The 23,413-nt window shown below is 33.8% G+C and overlaps 2 protein-coding genes and 1 long non-coding RNA gene across 6 annotated transcripts in view; 1 reads left to right on the top strand and 2 right to left on the bottom strand.

The window, feature by feature from the left end:
• The window catches only part of LOC140450239 (serine/threonine-protein phosphatase 4 regulatory subunit 4-like), a 76,247-nt gene extending 76,136 nt beyond the window's left edge, over window positions 1-111 (bottom strand). For 2 of the 3 annotated variants that reach the window (XM_072543754.1, XM_072543757.1), the window contains exon 1: window positions 1-110. This exon is cut by the window's left edge and continues 98 nt beyond it. The gene's annotated coding sequence lies outside the window, so the exon portion shown is untranslated. The other variant, XM_072543755.1, reaches the window with a different exon arrangement.
• Window positions 26-23,413, top strand: part of Cmtr1 (Cap methyltransferase 1) — an 84,397-nt gene continuing 61,009 nt past the window's right edge. The window contains exons 1-4 of one of the 2 annotated variants that reach the window (XM_072543760.1): window positions 26-140; window positions 395-525; window positions 621-776; window positions 5,953-6,120. In XM_072543760.1, the coding sequence (XP_072399861.1) occupies window positions 134-140; window positions 395-525; window positions 621-776; window positions 5,953-6,120 (462 nt within the window). In that variant the 5' untranslated portion in view covers window positions 26-133. Of the gene's footprint in view, window positions 141-186; window positions 338-394; window positions 526-620; window positions 777-5,952; window positions 6,121-23,413 lie in introns of those variants that run through there. The other variant, XM_072543759.1, reaches the window with a different exon arrangement.
• Window positions 19,232-22,274, bottom strand: LOC140450098 (uncharacterized). The gene is made up of 3 exons (XR_011951958.1): window positions 22,151-22,274; window positions 21,900-21,995; window positions 19,232-19,380 (listed from the first exon to the last, which is right to left on the bottom strand). It is a non-coding gene; the product is annotated as an uncharacterized lncRNA (long non-coding RNA).

Below are 23,413 nucleotides of genomic sequence, written 5' to 3' on the forward strand. Positions count from 1 at the left end.
ACTAAAATAAATTAAATAAAAATAAACGTCATTCTTTTAATATCACAGTCAGAATGCCATCTTTAAAAGCCTCATGTATTATTTATGAATGATAACCAGATTTTCCAGGTGGATATAAAACTAAATTACTTAAATGATAGGTAAAAATATAAAAAATCTTGGACAAATTAAGTTCACTGTTGCTCTGTGGTTAAAATTTCTAATGGTTCAATGTCCTTTTCGTTTGTTTACTTCTTCTTTCTCTTGAGCATTGACGTCTATCATGATGTTAACCTTAATTTTTTATTTATTTAATATATTTTAAAAATTATAAAAATGATTTCAGAAACTGTTAATGGTAAAATATTCTTATTACTTATGTATTTTTTATTCTACTGATATAATTATTTTTCAGAATCTGACATAAATATAAATATGCAATACCAAAATCTTAGTATATACGACAATGGTCAACCATTTGAAGTCTTTCAGAATGAAGAAACAACTAAAAACCCGAATATCGATGGGAAAGCCTTACGGATGATGGTACAGTTCTAAAATATATGTTTTTTAAAGTAGTTATAAAATATATAACACACAAAACAAACTATATTTCAGTATCTAAAAATTTGTTGTTTTAGCAAAAAATGGGGTACAAACAAGGATCTGGTTTAGGTAAAAGTGAACAAGGAATTACTAAAATTATAGATATAAACTATCAACATGGTAAAAGAGGTTTGGGACTAAAATTAAAATGTATTGAAGATACACTTAAAACCTGGGATTTCTCAATTGAGGTAGAGTTTGTTTTAAATTAGAATAGTCTGTGTCCTAACTTTTAGCCAGTTTATATTTTAAATTGCTGGCTTCAGTTAAAAATTAATAGAACATCTTTTTCTAAAGTTACGAAGTAAATCTTCCTGGATTTTTTTTAGAGTAGAGTAGAGTAAATTTTTATTTGCATAAATTTTTAAACATAATTGAGCAAATAACGTCACATTATTCATTACAGATTAAAATATATATATATATATATATATATATATATATATATATATATATATATATATATATATATATATATATATATATATATATATATATATATATATATTGACATTACACATTTAAAATATATTAACATTACAAATTAAATATGCTGATCAAGGAGAAGGATAGGCCAGGTACTCCGCCACAGTGTAGGGCTCAATGTCAACTAGGTGTTGAAAAACCTTTCTTTTAAAAGCTCTATAGTGCGTTTCCTGTTGAATGTCAGATGGTAGACTATTATAAAATTTAACACACGCATACAAAGGACTTCTCTCTGTTATAGACAATCTGTGAAGTGGCAAATTCAAATTAAGGCTTCTTGTATTATATTCATGATTGGGAAGCAGGTGCCAATACAAAGAAAAATTTTTAAAAAGGAACATAATACATTCAAATATGTAGATGGCTGAGAAAGTGAGTATATTGAGTGATTTGAATCGGCCTCTACAGGATTCTCCTGCCTTCAATCCTAAGATCACACGGACTGCCTTTTTTTGGACTATAAAGACAGTTGAGCTATCTACTGCAGCACCCCAGAAGATTACCCCATATCGCATAATAGAATAAAAGTTTGCATAATATACTGATAGTAAAATCCCCTGGTCTAGATAGCTCTTTAACACCCTTAATGAGTAGCAGGCTCTATTCAGTTTTTTTGTCGTATTTTGTATTTGTTCCTCCCAATTCAGATTCTGGTCAATATGAATACCAAGAAATTTAACTGATCTAGCAGGTTCTGTGTTTTGTGATAGGAAATTAATTGTATCTGGAAACTGCTCTCGTGACTGGCTGGTTCTAAAGTAGACAAAAACTGTCTTATCAGTATTAAGCAACAACCGATTTCCACTGAACCACTGTTCAGCCTTGCTTAGAATTTGCTCTACACTGATTTACCTGTACATTTATGTGCCTTTTTATATTGTCATTAAATTTTGAAATAATTGGTCACTAACCTTCATGTATGTGCAAACTAAACTGTTACATTCCTTCATTAGTTCTGTCAAGTTATACCTATACATTTTGCCAGTTTTGATGATATGACGGATTTCCCTCCAGTTTTCAGTCATTCACTCCAAAGTCACCATAAAAGATGTCTGTTAATTTCTAGAACATGGTGGTAGAAACATAAAGCTGGGACAAATTAATCTGCTTCTAAATGTCTTCTATTCCTACTTAAACATGATTCACTCTTTAGACTAACTTAAAGACTATAATAACATTCAAAATATTTAAATTTGATTGTTGAGTGACAGTTTTCAAATATATGCATTTATGCACTCTGTACTGATTCCTGTACCACCAATGTAATAATTGTTCCAATACGTTCCAATTGAAGTTTAACCATATATTTGTTACTCCAGTGAATAAGTATTTAAGTCAATTTTGCATAGTTTTCAGGAGATGACTTACAAGTTTTGACATGTCATAAATCAATTTTATATCAACTTTACAAAAAATTAAGATTGAATACAAACATATTATTGGTCTCATTCTGTAACTAGTAAGTGATTTGGATAATGAGATATGAGACTTAACCATTTCTTCACCGTAAACTTACCCAGTTATTTTGTGTATCTTGGTCAGGATCCAATTCTTCCAGGTCAGGATCATTGGCGACACCGTTTTTCATTTTCAGGTTTTGATAAAGTTAATGGAATGAAGGATCTATTAAATTCAATAAAGACAATAATTTTTTTTTCTTTTCTGTTGCTATCGGCAGTGATTTCTTGTTAATGTTGGGTAAACTAAATAATATAGTTGAACTTCCTCTATGAGCAAAATTTATTGTTTTGAAAAGATCTTCTTTTAATGAGCAAATAAATGAAATTTGGCCGCTGCTTTGAGCATATTGAAGCCATTGGACAGGTTTCCACAGAAGCTGTTATCTTTATCAATTTTTATAATAATGTAAGGGCCATGTTTTGTTACAAGTGAAGTGAAATCGAAGAAATTCTCTTTCAACATCATCACAATTTCAAAGGGATTTTTCTGTTTAACAATTATGATTAACTGTGCCCAGTCGTTAAGATGATTTATTTTTAAATTGGTTTTTTTCTTCACCCTTTGAATAATGGAGTGGTCAGTATCACACTCCATATGCAAATGGCCACTAACCAAAAATTTGTGGTTGATCTTCAGGTTTGCTTTTTGATTAACAAAATTAATAAACATCAATGCAACAACGTTATTTTTATTCTGACGACCACACGTATAGGTATAAAATGTTACTTCCGTTTTTTCAGAAGACAAGTGTGTTAAAAAATGATTAAGGCATGAGGCGATCTCATTGGCTCCCCTGCCAGATATGTTTTCATCCCACAAGTAGCAAGTTGCTTTGTCTGTTACCATGTCATGCACTGTGAGGTTAAAGCTCCACAGCTGCCTCTTGTAGAAAGAAACTGAGGTTGTAAGGTAAAGGGTAGGCAGGCACTGTTGCAAGTCAAATGCGTAAACTCCTTTCGATTGATTTTCTTTGGCAATTGCCATGTCTTTACTTTTCTGCTCATTAACTTTCAGCTATTAATTGGGTTTTAGATTCTCCTGAGGACAATTTAATTTGTATATTAAAATTGTCATATTTGTGACATGTGCCTTGCTTTGGTTTTTTAAAAGCTAAACCTAAATCACGAAAGATTTTAGTGTAAATAGTTACGCAAACAGAAGAAGCTTGTTGTTCCTTATACAAATCAAACATTTTTGAAATAGTCAAATTGGACTGTAAAAATTTTTTATTAATTCGATTTTGACAATAGTGGCTCTCGTAAGTGGAGAATGACAAAATATGGGACTTGACATCCTGCAAATCTTTTAAGCTCCATTTACTTGAAGGCGAGGCCCTACCTCGTTGGTCTTTTTGTATTATACCACTTGCAGAATTGGTCTTTTTTCTATTACTAATTGGACAAAACCTTTTGTTTCACCCAATATTTTTTGGAAACAATCTCTGCATACTTTTACTTTTTGTTTATCAATTATTAAATGGTACGAGCAACTGCATTACCTGTCTTTTTTGGGATTAATAATATTTTTTTAGTCTTTTTATCATTTATTCCTACCAAAGAACCAACGTAACTGGCCCTCTTGTTTCTACTTCCTAAATTCCACTAGTTTTTGAAGCAAATTTTTTTATCATTTTCTGTTATCCTGTCATTGCATTTAATTTTACATGATTTTAATGTACCCATTTTTTTAATATCTTTTTTATTATTATTAGTTCTTACCGCAACAACTTTAGTGTTACATGAATTGCTTCCATTGTTGTCTTCTTGGCACAGATTTGTTTTTTCACAGCTTAGTGTTGGAGGTTCCTTCATCTGACGAGCTTGAATATCCAGGCTGTGGTAAATAAGTTGGATCAGCAATGCTATCATCTGAACTGAAATCTTCCAACACATCAACTGCAACGATATTACTAGCTGATGTTGTATTTGCAACATCTACATCTGAAACAAAGATCTGTTCTAAAAATGTTTTGCACAAATCCAAATAAGTACCTTACCTTGCATTAAATCGCTATCATTATTGTCCTTTAGTTTGTTTGAATCAAAAACAGGCAGCCCAATCTTTTTTGGCAAAACTTTTTCTTTTAATTCTCTTAAAAATATTGAACAGGAATGCATCTTTTAAACACAATGCAGAAATACTATGAAGAAATAATGTTATGTCACAGAGTAAAAATAAGATGAATGTAAATTTTAAATATAAACTCGATAATAATATCTTTATATGCTCGTGTACTTCTCCGAATATTGTTCTTTAGTAATTCAATAAATGTACATGCAACACTATCTAACGACTAGTGTATAAACTATGCTGCATCTTATCCAAAGGTATCTGCTTTAGATCGTAAATTAGTCAGAAAATGTCGTGATGTAATAACTGATGTGATGTATAGTTAACCAGTCATGCACAGTGGACCAAAAAAGGTCAACTCGAGTTAACCTGTTAAGCACAGAAATCGACTATTGGTCATAACTGGTCAGGTCAATTTACCCATTTATTTTCTAAGACATTATTTTATATGTTATTAGGTAAGTCGACTTAATCTAAATAGTACATAAATTTCAAAGATGGCCAAAAACACACATATTATGTCTAACTTTGGCTAGAGTCAGCTCACAACTTACCTACTTATTCACAACATCAGAGAAGTCACTATGTCCTCTTTTGTGCATTTTTTGTCCAATTTTGGCAAAAAATCGACTTAACCACTCATTCACTGGACCAACAGATATGTTATCATTAGAGTGTATTAACTTGTGTACTCAGATGATAGACATTTTTTAATAGGGAATTGTTTGTCAAGAATATAATAAACTTTAAATTCTTTGTTAAATTTGGTGCACATCAACTTTTCTTCATTTTTCATTGACTTATATGTTACAGCACACATCTATATCACTACCTTAAAAAATAGATTTAGTCTATAGCCTGTAGAATGTTAGTGGATTGTCCCTCATTGCCCATTAACATCACAAATCACCTTGTGCATATCTGTTAAGCTGTAATTATTTATTTACAGCTTTATCTGAAATATAGTCATCATCATTTTGGCTTTACAACACTGTGTGGGTCCTAGCCTCACCAAGAATTTTTTTCCAGTCGTCAATATCCATCGCCTTCCTCCGCCAGGCATGTATTTCCATATTTCTCATATCTTGATCTATATTATCTAGGAATCTTGTTCTGGGTCTTCCTCTTCTTCTTTGACCAACAGGTCTATCAAGGAGCGTTTTTCTAGCTGGGTCATAGATTCGCCTTAGTATTTTTCTTTCGATACATCCTACATGTGATATATAGAAGTATATTAGAAATAAGGTTTTTTTAATAAATCGACATTTGAATATTTCTCCTTAAATTTACTTTATTCTATACAATAAACCAAATAAAATATTTTTAAATACCTTTTTTAAATGTTTCTAGGAGGTGAATGTAAAGGAAAATTTGATTTGGCTAAAAAATGAAGAAGCTGCAGATTATACGGAGGAAGAAATGATCACATGGATAAAAGAAGGAGAGCATATTACAGATATTAAAACCCAATCTGAATTTTGTGATGGAGAAATTCTCAATAATGTTGTGAATGCAAAAGTATGTTCAAAAAAATATTTTATTGTGTTCAAATATGAGGGTGGTTTGATATTAATTTAGCCTTCTATAGATAGGGTTGAGTGAGAATGACAGCCTTAAATTTTTTAACAAATAGACAACAATTAGTTTTTTGAACACCTTTTGAGTTTTTTGAAAAACAGTAAAAATAAAATGTCTTTAAGTTATTGAGTACCCCTATTTGAAAGGAAAAAGCTATGTAGAAATCAAAACTAGGTTGTTTATACCAAGTGCGCACCATCAATAACAACAATTTACTTTGAAGAGCTGAATTTTTTTTGTAGTTTTTAGAGTGTGCTGGATAATGAACAGTCAGGTCTCATAGAAACTCCCACTACCTTAAAAAGCATTAACAAAGTCCATAATAAGATCATGGTACATACCGACATAACATCATGAGAAAAAGTGCAGATTGTAGATTTTGTCAGGCTGAAGACGAGATGCACAACACTTTCTGTTGAACTGCCCAAGGTTGGATAGGATAAGGCTTAATACATTTGAACATTATCAACTTGAATCCTACTACTTCGTAGAAGTGTCACAAAGGCCTTAACAGAATTTGTTAGAAAGGCTGGGCTCTAGGATAACTTTAACCTAGGGATGAGCCACAATGCACCTCTTAGGGTGCGTTCATAACGGAGACCATCGCACCGTCTCCTCGCCTAGAGCGTAGCACTGACGGCGAACGCTCCCATTTAAAGTAATGCATTTATTTTACCGAAAATCGATTAAATGATACCATCCCATGGCCCGAGCGAGGGTCGGCGCTCGTTATGAACGCACGCTTAGGTTAAGTGCAAGGGTGTTTAAGTGCCCACTCATATTGAACCATAGACATATAATACAATTAGACTAAGTGTTGCAATGCAGACCCGTTCTACCAGTGCGACAGAGAAAATTGATGCAAAGCAGTTCCTGCATCTCTTTCTAGTGGGCCATGTTTATCGATTATGTGATCTTCCCATGGGTCATTTAGGTCACGTGGATGATAAACCCGGCCCATTAGAAAGAGATGCAGGGACTGCTTTGTGTCAGTTTTCTCTGTCTCACTGGGAGAATGGGCCTGTATCGCAGTTTATTGATAATATATGTCTATGTATTGAACCTAACCTAACATCATACACAAACATTTGGATATGAAAAAGTTATCCACAAAATGGATGTTGCAATTGTTCATCCAAGGATTCATTCAGAATCCTTTTTTCGTTAAAAAAAAAAGAAAAGTAAATGAAACATGGATGTATTTCTACATGTTGATGACAAAGGAACAGTCAGAAAAACTGATCATACATATTTATAGAGATGAATAGAAAGGACAAATATTGTAGCTTATTCAAATTGGCAGTCCCAATGGAAGGCTGATCTAGGTATTTATGTTCTGCAATATGGCCTGACGGAGATAGACTGTTAACCATTTTCTGGATCTGCGGAACCAGGGAAGGTGCCCTTAAAATCACACATACCATCCATGAAACAAATGTCAACCTAAGGATTCTAATCTGTTTAATTGTAATGTGAATTTTAACTTAGAAAAGTGTATTGAATACTGTAGAATTGTTTTAAAGAAGGTAACTATAAGTAATAATATGTTTATGTCCAAGTCCATCTCACCCTTTTGACACGTTTTTAACATCTTAAGATGGACTTCTAGAAAGTGTTGGTATGGGCAGACTCATTGTCTTGACAGGTGACTTCAATGTCAAATTTTGTACTAATGACATCAATACAACTAGGGTACAAGATGTACTGGGAGGTTACAATTTAAATCAAGCAATTGTTGAGTTGAGGAGAAAACTGCTTTGATAGCATTTTCCTGGATTCTGAGATACAGTGTCAGATGACAGGAGTATGTGAACTGGGTTTCTCTCGCCACAAAGGACAAGAGGTTGGTTTCTTATTGCATCAAGTATGTAAATGGGAAGAAAAAATTACTTTTAGGCCAATTACACAGAGAGGTTTCTTTTTGTTTCATAATAGAATATCGAAAATAAGTTGGAACTTTGTGAATGTGAGAGAAATGGATGTGAATTAGAAGTTTAACAGATTTATGAATATTACTGAAGAAACTTATTTGGAATCTTTCCCAGAGAAAAGGTATAAGGTAAGGGCCAATCAAACTAATAAAATCAATTGGTTTAACAATGACCTAAAAGCTATGTGGAATAAAGTCTAGGTAGAAAATCGTAAATGATCATCGTGGTGTTAAAAAAAATATTAGTCCATCTCCTAATATCAGTCCAAATATTTTTAATGATTACTTTTCACAGATAGCATCCAACTTTATCAAATATATCCCAGTTTGAAATCTGAATCAGATATATGTATAAATAATATATATAAAATATATTAATTAAATTTTCTTTCTCAGAAGTCACTTTCAACATAGTACAAAATATTATCAATAATCTATAATATAAAAATTAATCGCAAAAGGTGTTGGTAAGCGCATAACTCAACAACGCATGGACCAATCTTAACAATTCTATTTTTAAAATGTTCCTTGAAGTCTAAGGATGGTTTTTACGGCGAGAAAAATTCGAATAATTTCCGGGAAAACCCTAAAACAGCCCTTTTCTTTTTCCCATACAAATATTTTCTAACTAAATGTAGAGCCAATTTGAACTTTATTGCTATTCAATAAAGTTTATATTAAATTACAAGCACTCACTGTTGTCTAAACAATGTAGGTGTGTTCCTAATGTCGAAGAGTCAATTTGCACTTTATTGTCGCTGCACAAAGTTCAAATTCAATCAAACGTATGTATCTAATGCGTTCACACAAAAGTGATAATATCGTAAACCCAACCAAATTGAAAAGTCAAAAAATGTAAGAGCTATAGATTTTATTGGCCTCGCAATATTCTTTCTTTTGTTTTAGTTTCGGAACGCGACATAAATTGCATCAGTTTTCACGTCGTTGCATCTTTCAAACAAACCACGTTAAAAAGCGTTTATTATCTTTAATAATTAATTTATTATTAATTTACTATACTCTATACACATACAACAACAACAAAAAAGTAGAGATTCCACAGACAACAACAACCTGTCAATTTGCCGGTGTACATTGGTGTATACACATTGGTTGTTTTTCTTGGATTTTCTGTTACCTTATCTACTCAGTTTTCTTTTGGCAACTTCATAAACGAAACAAATTCCCCAGTTTTCTTCGATTTATTTTTTATTGAATGTTTTATATCGTGTTTTGTGCAAAGTGTTTTAATACCTGTGATTAATAATTATTAAGTATATTCGATATGCTTCCTATAAAACGAAGCAATTTAGGTAGAAGAACCCGAAATGCTACAAACCAAACTAATTACTGCACATACGATCTAATCATACTTCACAAGAACGTGACGACCGAAATGAACGTGAAAGAATTCGTATATCACGATAATAATTTAATTTAATTAATAATCGCGCAAGTTTGAATCGAGCTGCTTTCAATTACGATTTGAAAATTGACTACAGTAGCTACCAATGTGTTACTATTGGATATATGAACTTGGTTTGCTCTCATTGTAAGGCATTGAAATACAAAAATGAAGCCAATGGATTGTGTTGCGCAAATGGGAAAGTAAAATTGATACCATTTGATCCACCACCAGAGCCATTGTACTCATTTGTTTCAGAAATAGGACCAGATTCCATACAATTTTTGTCAAATATCCAACAATATAACAAATGCTTTCAAATGACGTCGTTTGGGGCGTTTATCCAAGAGTTGCACCGAGAAAAACTGTATGATCTCAACACTTTGAAAGAATTAATTCAAACTAATTTTCCAATATTGAATGAACAACAGAAGTATGTATTTGATACACTTATGAAAGTAACAAATGATAAAACAGGAGGGATTTACTTCTTAGATGCAGCTGGTGGTACAGGAAAAACTTTTTTGATTTCATTGATATTAGCAACAATTCGCTCACAAAATAAAATTGCACTTGCACTCACTTCGTCGAGAATCGCAGCAACTTTGCTTGAAGGTGGTCGAACAGCCCATTCAGCAATAAAATTGCCATTAAACATGCAAAGCAACGAAACTCCAACCTGCAACATTTCGAAGAACTCTGCAATGGCAAAGGTTTTGCAGCAATGTGAATTGATTGTTTGGGATGAATACACGATGGCACATAAAAAATCTTTGGAGGCTTTAGATAGAACCTTACAAGATCTACGGAGCAATCATAACCCATTTGGTGGTGCAATGATTTTATTAGCAGGAGATTTTCGTCAAACATTGCCAGTGATTCCACGATCAACGCCAGCTGATGAACTCAATGCATGTTTAAAGTCCTCCAATTTGTGGAACCACGTCAAGGTATTACATTTAAGCAAGAATATGCATCTCGAGTTGTAAAATGACCAATCTGGAGACATATTATCTAAACAACTCATTGACATTGGTAATGGCAAATTCCTATAGACACCTTGACTGGTTGCATTAACTTTCCTCAAATTTTTTGTCAGTTAACTCGATCAAAAGATGAACTTATTTAAAAGGTGTTTCCAGATGTTCCTCAAACATCTGGAAACAAAATTACAGAAACCATGATTGTTTCAGCGAACGGGCTATATTAGCTGCAAAAAACATATATGTACCTAAATGAATTAAATTTCAAAATTCAAGAACAAATTACAGGCGAATTGAGGATATAATAAAGCAGTTGATTCGGCTACTAACCAAGATGATGTCGTCAACTATCCGCCTGAATTTTTAAACTTGCTGGATTTACCAGGATTGTCACCTCACAATCTTCAATTAAAGGTTGGATCGATAGTTATAATGTTGAGACATATCAACCAACCGCGTCTTTGCAACGGCACACGGTTAGCGATAAAAAAAATTATTGAACAACGTGATAGAAGCAATTATACTGAAAGGAAAGTATAAAGGAGAAGACGTTTTGATACCACGCATCCCAATGATTCCGACCGATGTACCATTTGAATTTAAACGACTACAGTTTCCAGTGCGGCTTGCTTTTGCTAGGACCATAAATAAGTCCCAGAGGCAATCATTGTTTGTGGTATTAATCTAGCAGACCCATGTTTCCCACATGGTCAATTGTATGTTGCCTGTTCCCGTGTTGGAAAACCATCAGATTTCTTTGTATATTCACCAGGTAATCAAACAAAAAACATTGTATATCATAAGGCACTACAATAAAAATAAAACAGATTTTTGTTAATAATTATGATTCACTTGATTTACAATAAAGTGATTACTGAAAATATTTATATACGTTTTATTTCATTATTCTTTATTACATATCTCTATGTTTTGTCATTGAAGCACCCACTTTATAAATTTTTGTCACTTTTAGGTTCCCATTATCTCTTTAGATTATTTTTCAATCAGGTTTGAACCTTAAGTTCCCCTCTTAGTTTGAAGCCCTCTGGCAGACATCCCAGTCGGGGTTTTTAGTGGGTCCAAAAGGGTGGCCAAAGTTTGTGGAAGCGAAGATACTTAGGTCACCCGAGCTGACCCTCATACACCGCCCTATCATCATGGTGACGGTTCTGTTCAGGAGAATTAAAGAAATAAAGTGCCACATTCCAAATCTATTTGACAGAACGAAGACTGTCGGGTCCGCTAGTTTAAAAAATAAAAACAGCCGTGATAATCTTGGAATGAATGTAAAGTTGATCAAAACAATAAAAAATATCATAATTCCACTTACTAAGCTAATTGATATCTGCATCAAACAATATGTTTTTTGATCTGTCCTTAAAAAAGCAATAATTTGTCTAATCTTCAAAAAAGGGGACTCAAACCTGCCAAAAAATTATCGGCCAGTCTCACTGCTGGCAACCAGATTCCTAGACTATTAATTGACGATCTGGAACTGGAAGGTGTGGACACCTTCGTCTACCTGTGCTCGTTGCTGACCAAAGACAACAATGTCAGCGAAGAAATTAAAAGAAGAATAGTGCTTGCCAATAAGTGCTATTATGGCTTGAGGAAACAGATGGCCCCAAAACTACCCAGAAAAATTAAAGTTACCATATATAAAACACTAATAAGGCCAGTGTTAACATACGGATCAGAAACGTGGTCACTTACACAGAACGGCCAAGAATTGCTTAAACGTTTCGAGAGAAAAATTCTAAGGAAAATATATGGAGGAGTCCAAGAACAGAGTTTGTGGCGTAGGCGCTACAACTTTGAGTTATACAGAAGTTTTGGGGAACCGGACGTTGAAAAATGCATTAAAGTAGCACGCCTTCGATGGATAGGACATGTAATTAGGCGAGATGAAGATGCAACGATCAGAAAAATTTTCGACCGAAGAGGACCAGTGGGAAGACGAGCCAGAGGAAGACCAAAACTTAGGTATCAAGATAACATAGAGGATGATCTAAAATCCATCGAAGTTAAAGCACGGAGAAGAGTTGCCAGAGACAGGGGCGAATGGAAGATTGTTCCGAAGAAGGCTTTGGCTCATAACGAGCTGTAATGCCACTGATGATGATGAGTCTCACTGCTGCCAATTATTTCGAAATTTGTGAAAAAGTATTTTAGGTATTTAAACCTAATATTGTATATTATAGTCATTTCATAAGCTTCAATTTAACTCAGTCCTTTTGTGTGACTTGAATAAGGATTTTTTTCCGAGAGTATTGAGCTCATAAAATCATATCTGAAAGATAGGGTGCAGGTTTTGAGGGTCGGTGGAGTGTTATAACGATCTATATTAACGATTTACATTAACGATCTTCCAAATATGGAACATAAGGCAAAGTATACACTCTTTGCAGATGTCACTATGGTGGCCTTCGCAGCTGATAATATTGATGATGTACTAGAGTTATATGGTGGCACGCACAGGACTGAGCAACGGTTTGCTGCAAATAGGCTAGTTCAGAACTACAATAAAACTTCTTCTTCTTAACATGTCATACACCAAAGTGCGTAGGCGACTATCTCATTACTAGAATTCTGTTCTTGGCGGCGTGACACAGCTCGCCTGTATTGTGTATTCCTGTCCATTCTTTAATATTCCTTAACCAGGATAATTGTTTGCGGCCGGCTCCTCTCCTACCTTCGATCTTCCCTTGTAGGATTAACTGTGGTATTTCATATTTTGCTCCTCTCAATATGTGCGAAAGGTAACCAATCTTGCGTTTTTTAATTAATTCAAACAGTTCTCTTTCCACGCCGGCTCTCTTAAGGACGTCATCGTTTCGAACTCTATCCACCCAAGGTATGCGCATCATTCTTCTCAATGACCACATTTCAAATGCTTCAAGTTTGTTGATAGATGTTTTTTTCAAAGTCCACGTTTCCATGCCATAAAGCAAGATGGACCATATGTAGCACTTGACCATTCTGTAGCGTTTTTCGAAATTTAGGTTTTGATTACATAGGAGCGGTCTGAATTTCACAAAAGCTTGTCTTGCCATTTGTATTCGGGTTTTTATCTCTTGTTGTGGATCCGATTGGTCATTGATTGTGGTGCCAAGGTATTTAAAAGTTTTCACGCGTTTTATGCGATCGTCACCTATGCATATTATCGGGTTTTCTGGAGGGTTTCTGCTAATGACCATATATTTCGTTTTCAAAATGTTGATTTTGAGGCCATATTTTTTACCTATGCTATTCACCCTATCAAGTAATAACTGCTGATCTTCAAAATTATCAGTTATAATCACTCTATTGTCCGCATAGCGTAGGTTGCTAATTGGTATGCCGTTCACCTTAATGCCTAATTCCGTGTCTTCTAATGCTTCCGCAGATATACTTTCAACATATAAATTAAAAAGCATCGGAGAGAGTATGCAGCCTTGGCGGATACCTTTCCGGATTTCAAATTCATCCGTATATTGGTCTTGATCAATCCTCACCTTTGCCATTTGGTTCCAGTATAGATTCTGAATAATTTTGATCTCCTTCTGGTCAATGTTGGCCCTATGTAGTGGTTCCATCATGATATTATGTTTAACATTGTCAAATACCTTCTGGTAGTCGATGAAGGTGAGGTAGACATCTTTTCGTTGATCTAAACAGTTTTGTATTAAGGTGTTCAAACATAAAATTGCCTCTCTTGTTCCTAGTCCTCCCTTAAAACCGAATAGTGTTGACCCGCTAAGTTCTTCTAGTATCTTGTACATTCTTGAGTGTAATATCCTAAGGAAGAGTTACAGCAAGTGACTCATTAAACTGATTAAGCGGTGTTCATTGCATTTTGTGGCATTAGCTGTTTTTGGGATCATCACAAAGGATGACTGCAGCCATTCTCGCGGAATGTAACCAGTATCATAAATTCTATTGAACAGCTTTACCAAGATTTCGATATTCTCCTCGTCTATTAGTTTTATTGCTTTTATATTAATTTCATCTGGACTTTACTCTGAACTACAAAGATGCTTTATGCATCTTTGTGGTTCTAACTGCATATTCTATTTCACTTCGTATTATTGATGGCCCTGATAAGTTTTCGGAAGGAAGTTTGCGCGTTGGTTGTGTTGGTCTTTCGTCATTAAAAAGTCTTTCTGCGTATTCTTTCCACGCCATTGCTATCTCCTCTTCTGACTCTATGTATTCGTTTCTGTCGTTGCGTATTCTTGTTCTGTGGTGGCTTTTGTGTATATTCGATATTTCTTTGATCTTCCTATGTAGTCCAAAACTATCTCCTTTTTCCTGCAATTGTTCTATTTCGTTGCACCTTTCCACCATCCAACGTTCTTTTGCTTTCTTAACCTTCTGGCGAATTTCTTTGTGTATCTGTTTGTATTTGACTTGATTACGTTGTTGTTTATGTTGTCTTCGCTTTTCCATTAGATCCATAATTTCGTCCGTCATTCATTCGTTATGCTTTCTCTTTCTGATCTGTGTTTTAACTTCCCTGTTTACTGCCAGAATCGTTCCTTTAATATCATTGACCATCTCTTCGATATCATCATTTTGTTCTATTATTCGCATTCTTTCATTAATTTGATTTGCATATATAATACAATACAATACAATAAAACTATACAAGTAATTTTCACAATGAGAGATGTGGGTGATATGAATGATGGAGTCGGCGAGATTGGGTTTTTAGTTGTTCTTTTGAATCTAAAATTACAGTGTTTCCCGCATATTAATAACTTAATACAAGTTAAGTAAAGTTAAGCAAAAAACTTAAATACAAGTGTTTTTATTTTGAGAAACTTTTCAAAATTCGTCTCACTGGAGACTATATGAACTGCTAACTGCAAAAAGGGGACATCTGTTCAATATAACTTTATATACAATGATGTAAATAAGTGGTAAATAATTTTAATTATATTTGTATAATATTCACATTTTAATGTTGTGTAGAAGTCCCCTTTTTGCAGTTAACTGTAATACAAATAAAAATTATGAGGAATAATTCAATAATATAAACACTACTTGCCAGAAAACACGTTTATTTGTCATTATAAAAAAGTAATATAAAGTACCAGTTCTATAAGTAAAAGCCATTCTGTTATTTCCCTCCAAAATGGGATATTGTCATCGTCGATGAATCTTAGCATTTTTCTAATGTCTTCAACCTTGGATGCCATTAATGGGCGTTCTTCAGAGTAAGCTCGCGTTGAAGGCAAAACTATTACTTTTTCGGTGAACGTTAAACTTCTCAGATATGACACTCACTGCATGTGAGGATGCCAGGTTCCGCTCTATCGCATTTCATGTGATGGTAGGTTGAAATTTGAAATCTTATTTTTCTTTCTTTGGGAACTCTTATTCTACAGGATGAGTTACTAAGACACGTTTTTTTATAATAACGTGGCCACCAATTACTGAAGTCGAGAAAAGCATTTTGTCTCAGTAGTGGTACTCGAAATTTTGGCGGGTTTTTAGAAGCACTCATTATCACATTAGGAATTTATTCTATCAGATACAATTTCTATTAGTTTTCACTTGATCAGGGCAAAATCTCGATCACAGGCATGTAATGCATGTAAGTGAGGTCACATAAAATGTATGTCTGAATATAATTACTCAATAGACTTAAAACCTTGTTCAGACCTTTGTCACCCTCTCCTTCGTGGTAAAAGACCATCGTTCCATCTTTCAAATTCCGAAAACACTAACTGTCAATTTTCTGTAATAGAAATCTTGCACAGATAAGTATAATAGGTAAAGATATATTGGCCATGAAATCTATTGCAATTGCGGCAGTTGTTTGGTCTTTATCCTCCCGTTCTACTCTGAGGTAATTATAAAAATTTTTGCTCTTTCGCTTATGAACTAGCAACAGCGACTCTTTTTGCGCTGCCATTTAAAAATTTATTTTTGATTTTTAGTGATAACTCTTCACAAGTTACACATGTGTCCTGCTGAGGTTGTCCGAATTTGAGATCAAAATTTTCTTTAAGTATCTCCAAAAAGATTCGTAACTAATTTTATGATCAGCGTGTTTAACTTTGTACATGTCGTACATTTTCTGCACATTAAGTGTGGAATCAAGATATTGCATTTCGTGAGAAGTATAATGAGCTGTTTTAGTGGGGTACGAAGCAATGTGTTTATGTACTTCCGAAAGTATTTCAGTTTTATTATAACTGCTACTTTTGGACAGCACAATCCATAAGGCCTTGCAAGAATACATCTTATTCATCTTTATTGGATAAGTTGTTGAATGTGGAGAGAAGTGTGGTCTTCTCATCGGCATTCCAGTGAGACAAAGACTTCAACTTGCATCTGAAACAAATGAGGCAGATATTAAAACAACTGAAAATAATTGACAGATTAAAATAACTTAAATAATCTTAGTAAATTGTATTAGAATGTCAGCAAAATGCAATGTGAATGATTATTACATTAAGTTACAAAATAAAAGTACAATAAATTGAAGAGTAATATGGCTGAAACTGCTACTTACCCACATTCTAAGGCGGGAACACGAGCTAGTATCTCCTTTCTGCTGCATTGACAAAAGAAACGCCGCTAACTCTTGCATCACGATATTTATTTCGTGCATATTTATAAGAATTCACAACACCCTTTTTTCTTATGCAAGATGTATCTGAATCACTATCACTACTAGCATTGCTACGAGCCATTGCAAACAAAGTTAGAGATATTATACAACAAAACCTCTCTCATAAACAATTGAAGTCGAACTACCGTGGACACCGCTGTTGTCTACTGGTATTCGTGCTGGTATTGAAGAAAAAACATGCGCCGACACGAGCGCAGCCCCACACTGCCGGCTATGTGTTGACTGCAAAAAGGAAACTTCTGCTGTAAAAGTCCCCTTTTTCCAGTTAGAGAAATTTTAGCCGCCATTTTTAATATACTTAGAATAGAGACAGAAGTCCCCTGTTTGTTTAAAACGATGTGTTTACGTGTAAAGAACGCAATAATAAAAAGTGAATTTATGAAAATTTGTTGGAAGTCCATTTTTTGCAGTTAGCAGTTCATATGTACTACGTATCACTCCATATTTCACTCACATCTTCCCTACTGTATATTTGTCTGGGGTCATGCAGCTGACACTCACAAAGTATCTGGTCTGCAGAAAGGCAGTGAGGGTCCCTGCTGGTAAAAGGTGTCAAAATGGACCATGATATTGGACAATAAAATGTTTTAATGTTTTGCTTGAGAATATCAAAAATTTGCATTTTATGCATTTCCATTTATCAAGGAATTTGAAAATAAAATTTAAAAAAAATTGATAAAAAATTCCTTTTATACAATTCATGAATATCTGGATAATTTTAATTTTAATTGAAGTTGTGTACATATTTGACCTGTGTAAGATTTTATATTTTTAACATGAATATACATTATTGAGTATAGAAATTTTTTGTCTTACAATTGAATTGAAAATTGATTGTAATTTTTTAATTATAATAATTTGTATTTTTCTGAAGCTATTTTCTTGTGGCATCTTAATGAAATTTACTATTTTTGTTGCGAATAAGCCACAATTTTACTTTAAAATTAAGTTTATTTAACGTTTCGATTTCCTCTTCGGAAATCGTTCTGTCAAAAATTATTTTTTTTTATTTATATTGCATTGAATCAATTGCTGCCCTAAGAAATGAATGCCATAAGTATTTAGTTTAATGTTTGCTCTAATTATTATTCTAAATTTAATTAAGAGTACAGATTTTTCTTCTTCTTCCTCATCTTTACAAGCCATTCTGCTTGTTCATTGGCGGATTAATACCTCTATGGAAGGTTGTCACTCCATCTTTTGCGTGGTCGTCCGACACTTTTTCTGGCGATTGGTGACTTATTTCTTGTTATTTTGTCGACACGGGTCTCCTCCATTCTGCTTATGTGGTTATTCCATTCTTTTTTTCTATTTTGTGTCCATTTATTTATACACTGTACGTTACATTTTGTTCTAATGTCTTCACTTCTCTTTCGGTCTCTCAGCGTATTTCCCGTAATTGTTCTCAGTACTTTCATCTCTGCAGTTTCCAGTAGTCTTTGCGTTGTGGCTGTGTCGGGTCTTATTTCTGAGGCATATGCCATTATTGGTCTTACACTGGCTTTATAAATTCTTGACTTCATCTCAGTGTTAATGTGTCTGTTTCGCCATATAGTGTTGTTAAGGCATCCTGCCAGTCTATTTGCTTTTTGTACTTGATCTCTCACTTCTTTGTCCAGGTTTCCATAGCTAGACAGTGTAATTCCCAGGTATTTTATTTCCATTACTTGTTCAATAAGGGAGCCATCCCAACGGTGAGACAGTTTTTTTTTATTTTAGTGTAATTTTGTTTTTATCCATCCAAAATGAAAAAATTTGTCTAACTGTAGGACACATATGCCTTACAGTGAGACACTTTAAATCTAACAGTGAGTCAGGGAAAATAAATGAAAATATATAATCTAGCATGTTAAAAAATCTTATTTAGGCTGTTGTGTTTTGAAAAAGTTTATTGAGGATATTGTTGTATTTTTATTAATCTAATTTATTGTCTTCATTTATTATGAAAGGTTCTACATTTATAACACTTACAAGTTTATTTAAAGTCTTTATTTGTACAATATAACTAATTTATTTCACACAATTATATAATTTATTTACATTTATTACAATACGCGTTACAATTCGAAACTCGACGCCATGTTCAAAACTAACTGTCCCTTTAAATAAAATGTACCGTATATATAAATAACCGTTAGTTCTGGAATTACGGCGAAGAATCGATGACCTTCCATCGAAGGAATTCCATCAAAAGCAGGTTTTTTATATCGTAGAGGGACCCATTGCTCTAGAAATTTCTGCCGGCAGGTATATTTATGATCTAGAAAAGACGAATGGGTTAGAAATAATATGTTTAAAGTTATGACTCATAATATTTATCATAACAATATTATTATTAAGATTAATATATTATTCTCATAACATAATTTTGATACTGATTGTTGCGAACATAGTTTATAAATCATATTTATTGAACACAAAAGACACTTCCAAAATAAACAAAAAAAGATACAGAACATAAGAAAATGAGTAAACATAAAAATATAATATCTAGGTATGTATCTACCTAATGTCCATTAATCCAAAATCTATCTCAAACTTAAAAGAAGCCATCTGTCGGCTAGTGTGCCCACAAGGAATTGGGGGTGGCATGATGAGCTTGATATCTTTTAAAGCAACAATAGCTTCATCTGAAATATTGGGAAATACAATTTTGCTGGTGCCTTTCGTTTGTTTTCTAAGATACGAAATTTCATACTCTTCTGACTTATTTATTTTCAGGACTTTTCCAACATAATACACCTTCTTCTCCAATGTTCCAGGAAATTCCAGGAGCACAAAATCATTTTCTATGGGCTTTCTATGAAGCTCCTTAAAACCATCTGGATTTATTGTATAGTAGCAGTCATCCCCTGAGGATGAACCAAGTTCAAGTTCCACCTCTGAGCTTTCAAAACTATCTTCAAATATTTGTTTCTTGACATTTTCTGCTTTTTTCACTTCGATTTTATCAATTTTTCTTTTCTTCGTAATGCTTCGTTCTTCTATGGAATCTTTTTCGGGTGTGTCTGTAGCTATAATACTTTTGCCCGTTCTTCGCGTATTTTTCGTTTTGCGTTCTTCTGCTTTTGGAAAGCTCTTAAATTCTTCTGTGCTTTTAAAAACATCTGTGACAGTCTTACCATTTTTATCGTTCTGTTGATGTTGATGTACTTGGTAGATCGAAGGACTTTTTTTGGCTTACATCATCTTTTAAGTCGCAAACGGTAACAGCGCTTGGTAGAAAGTCTATATCTGTGAAGACATTGGCATCGTATGGATATATACCACACTTTTTGAATGCATTTATAATATTGCTCGGTGTGAGAGCTTTTTCATGAGCAAAGCCGACGCACTCAGCTACCTCATATATGGTGAAAGGCTTACCTGGATGTTGCATCATCCAGGTATCTACAGATGCATTATAATATGTTGAGAATGCTTTCAATACCCCCACATCTAGTGGTTGCATCTTATTTGTGGAATGAGTAGGAAATGTTAGAATTGATACTCCGTTGTCTTTGGCCAAATTAAGAACACGAATACTAAGATGACTTTCATGATTGTCGTAGATTAAAAGCGATGGATTTTCTTTAGAGCTGTTAGAATATTTTATAAAATGCTTCATTACTTCTAAAAAAAGATCATCATTCATCCACCAGCAAGCCCCAACGTTCCTGATGGGGAGCCTCGTAGCATATGCTCATTTAGATGCAGCCTAGGAAAAACCATTGCTGGTGGTAGGTATTGTCCCGTGGCACTAACGATGCAACAAGTGGTAACCAATGTACCTCTCTCCCCACTTGTTACCTTGCTAACTTGCTTCAGCCCTTTCTCAGCAACAACCTTTGCTGATTTTTGAACCGTCGTAGTCGCAGTCTCATCCAAATTGTAGATTCTTCTTCCGTCAGTAAACGCATCAGTTCGTGAATATATATTCTTCAAATTTTGGTAAAAAATTGATACATTATGTCTATTAAATGACGTCGCACGGAATAAACTACATTCTTCGGGGCGAAGAAGCGACAGTCGAATATGTCTTTGGCGAAAACCTCTCATCCATTTCAGCCCTGCTATTTTTCTTTCATGCCATTTGACAGGAATTTTCTTTTTATTTTCGATTGCCATTTCATAGGCAAGTTTTCTACAATCGTCAACAGACAACCCATAAAACATGCGTAGCAGCTTATGATATAGTTTTCTAGGGAATCTTCTTCTGCTGACGTAAATACTTTATTAATACTGTAGTTGGTCGTTACTAATGTCGTCAACGTCTCTGGCTTTCTCAACATATCTAGCCAATATCTTTCAGGTATAAGGTTTAGCACTGCAGAAAATACGAGTGAGAGCCCCTTCCATATATTATAGCTGCAATGAAAATCAACACAGACGGAGCAAGATTTATTGTAAATCAAAGAACAAAAGGCCTTATATTAACTAATATTATATATTAACTTTAAAGCCTACATCCAAAGAATATGTTATTTGGGCTTAAAATGAAAATTATTTAATTACAGTTTGATTAATGCACATGCTGACAAACCAGAACAAATAAAAGAACAGTTATTTGAAGACCTAGAGCAAGCCTATAGAAGGTGTCCAAGAAATGACACATTGTGTTAGGTGACATGAATGCAAGAATAAGACGACAGCGAGTTTTTATCCCCACCATAGAAAGGCATAGCCTACACAACGTCAGTAGAGATAATCGATTACAACTGTTACACTTAGCAGCAGCACTAAACATCGCTAGCATCTATTTTCAACACAAGAATATACATAAGGTAATCTGGACCTCACCTCAAAGATCCTCCTTCTCTGACCAGACTTACTGCTTCTCTCATTGTTTCCTCTGCGCAATTTCCAATTTTTCTTTTCTTTGTATCCATAATTAGCCTGCAAAAAAATATTTGATCACATTTGCCCAACAGTGAGACACTGTCTCACTTTTGGCACGTGTAGTCGGCAGCCATTTTGTAACCTCACTTATTCAATAAAATTTATAGAGACAAAATGATTCCACTCTTGTAATCTACATAAAAAACACTTACCTTTAACCTAGGCAGGTCACCAAAATACTTTCTTTTACTTCCGAAAACACTAACTGACAAAACTTGAAAATATTTACTTACGCACATGGAAATTAAATTAATTTAAACAGCGCGTGCATCTCTGCCAGCCGCGTGTTCAACACTGTCGGCGATTACTTGTTGATATGTAAGGTTTCTGCTCATCAATGGAAAACCTAGTCGGTCGCGTGATAAGTGGGGAAGAAACAGTGTCTCACTGTAGGACCTGTCTCACTGTTGGGCTGATTCCCCTACTAATGCCTCAAGAGTACAGATTAAGGGATATAATTATCTGTTTAGCAAAATTTCGAAAGGCAAATAACACCACAATTCCTAATTTATAAAAAAATGATATTTACTTTAGAAGCAAATATCTACAATATTGTTCATTTTACTATTTTATTGGAAATAAGCCACAATTTTAATTTAAAATAATGTAGCGTAATAATGTAATGTAATAATGTTTCAATAAAACGAGCGGTTCTAATTTATATAAATATATTTATTTATAAGTTTACAACACGATATTATCTTATCAACGAACTAACTAATATCAGCGCTGCTTATATATACAAGTTATTATATACTAGAATAATCTGGAATAGTCCATCTCTATTTCGCTTCCATTAGCGCCTCGGATCTGTCCGCCGGTCGTTAGATCATGAACATTCTGAAACACAGTTCATCTCATCTCGAGATGCAACCGTTACATGAAGGCTATTTCGTTACAATAAGTTTATTTTTTATTTTGACGTTTAAATTTCCTCTTAGTATTTTGAGAACGATTTCCTAAGTGGAAATAGAAATCAAAATAAACTTACTTTAAAGTATAATTTTAGGTTATTCCCAATTAAAATAGTAAATTGCATTAAAATGCCACAAGAAAATAGCTTCAGAACATAATTGTTCATTTTAGCTCGATATAAGTACTTTTTTTAAAATATGAATATAGTTTGAAAATATGTTTTCTTCACCATTATACAAAAATAGGGGGGATATTGCTACTAATCCTGATAGAGACTAGTAGTTATTTTGTTCAAAAGGTAGTTGTTGTCAATTGCTTTCTTAGAGAGCATATTGTTTCAACTGAAGACCAAATTTATGTCAAATACATTTTTTGGTTCATGTTTCTAATTTCTCTCTGTACTTATTTTCTGTTTATTATATGGGGGTAAATCAAATATTAACTGGATTATTGTTTTAGAACATTTATTGCAATAGTAAATAAAATTTTGAATATATCTT

Source organism: Diabrotica undecimpunctata, chromosome 9 (assembly GCF_040954645.1).
Source record: "Diabrotica undecimpunctata isolate CICGRU chromosome 9, icDiaUnde3, whole genome shotgun sequence".
NCBI classification, from domain to species: Eukaryota; Metazoa; Arthropoda; class Insecta; order Coleoptera; family Chrysomelidae; genus Diabrotica; species Diabrotica undecimpunctata.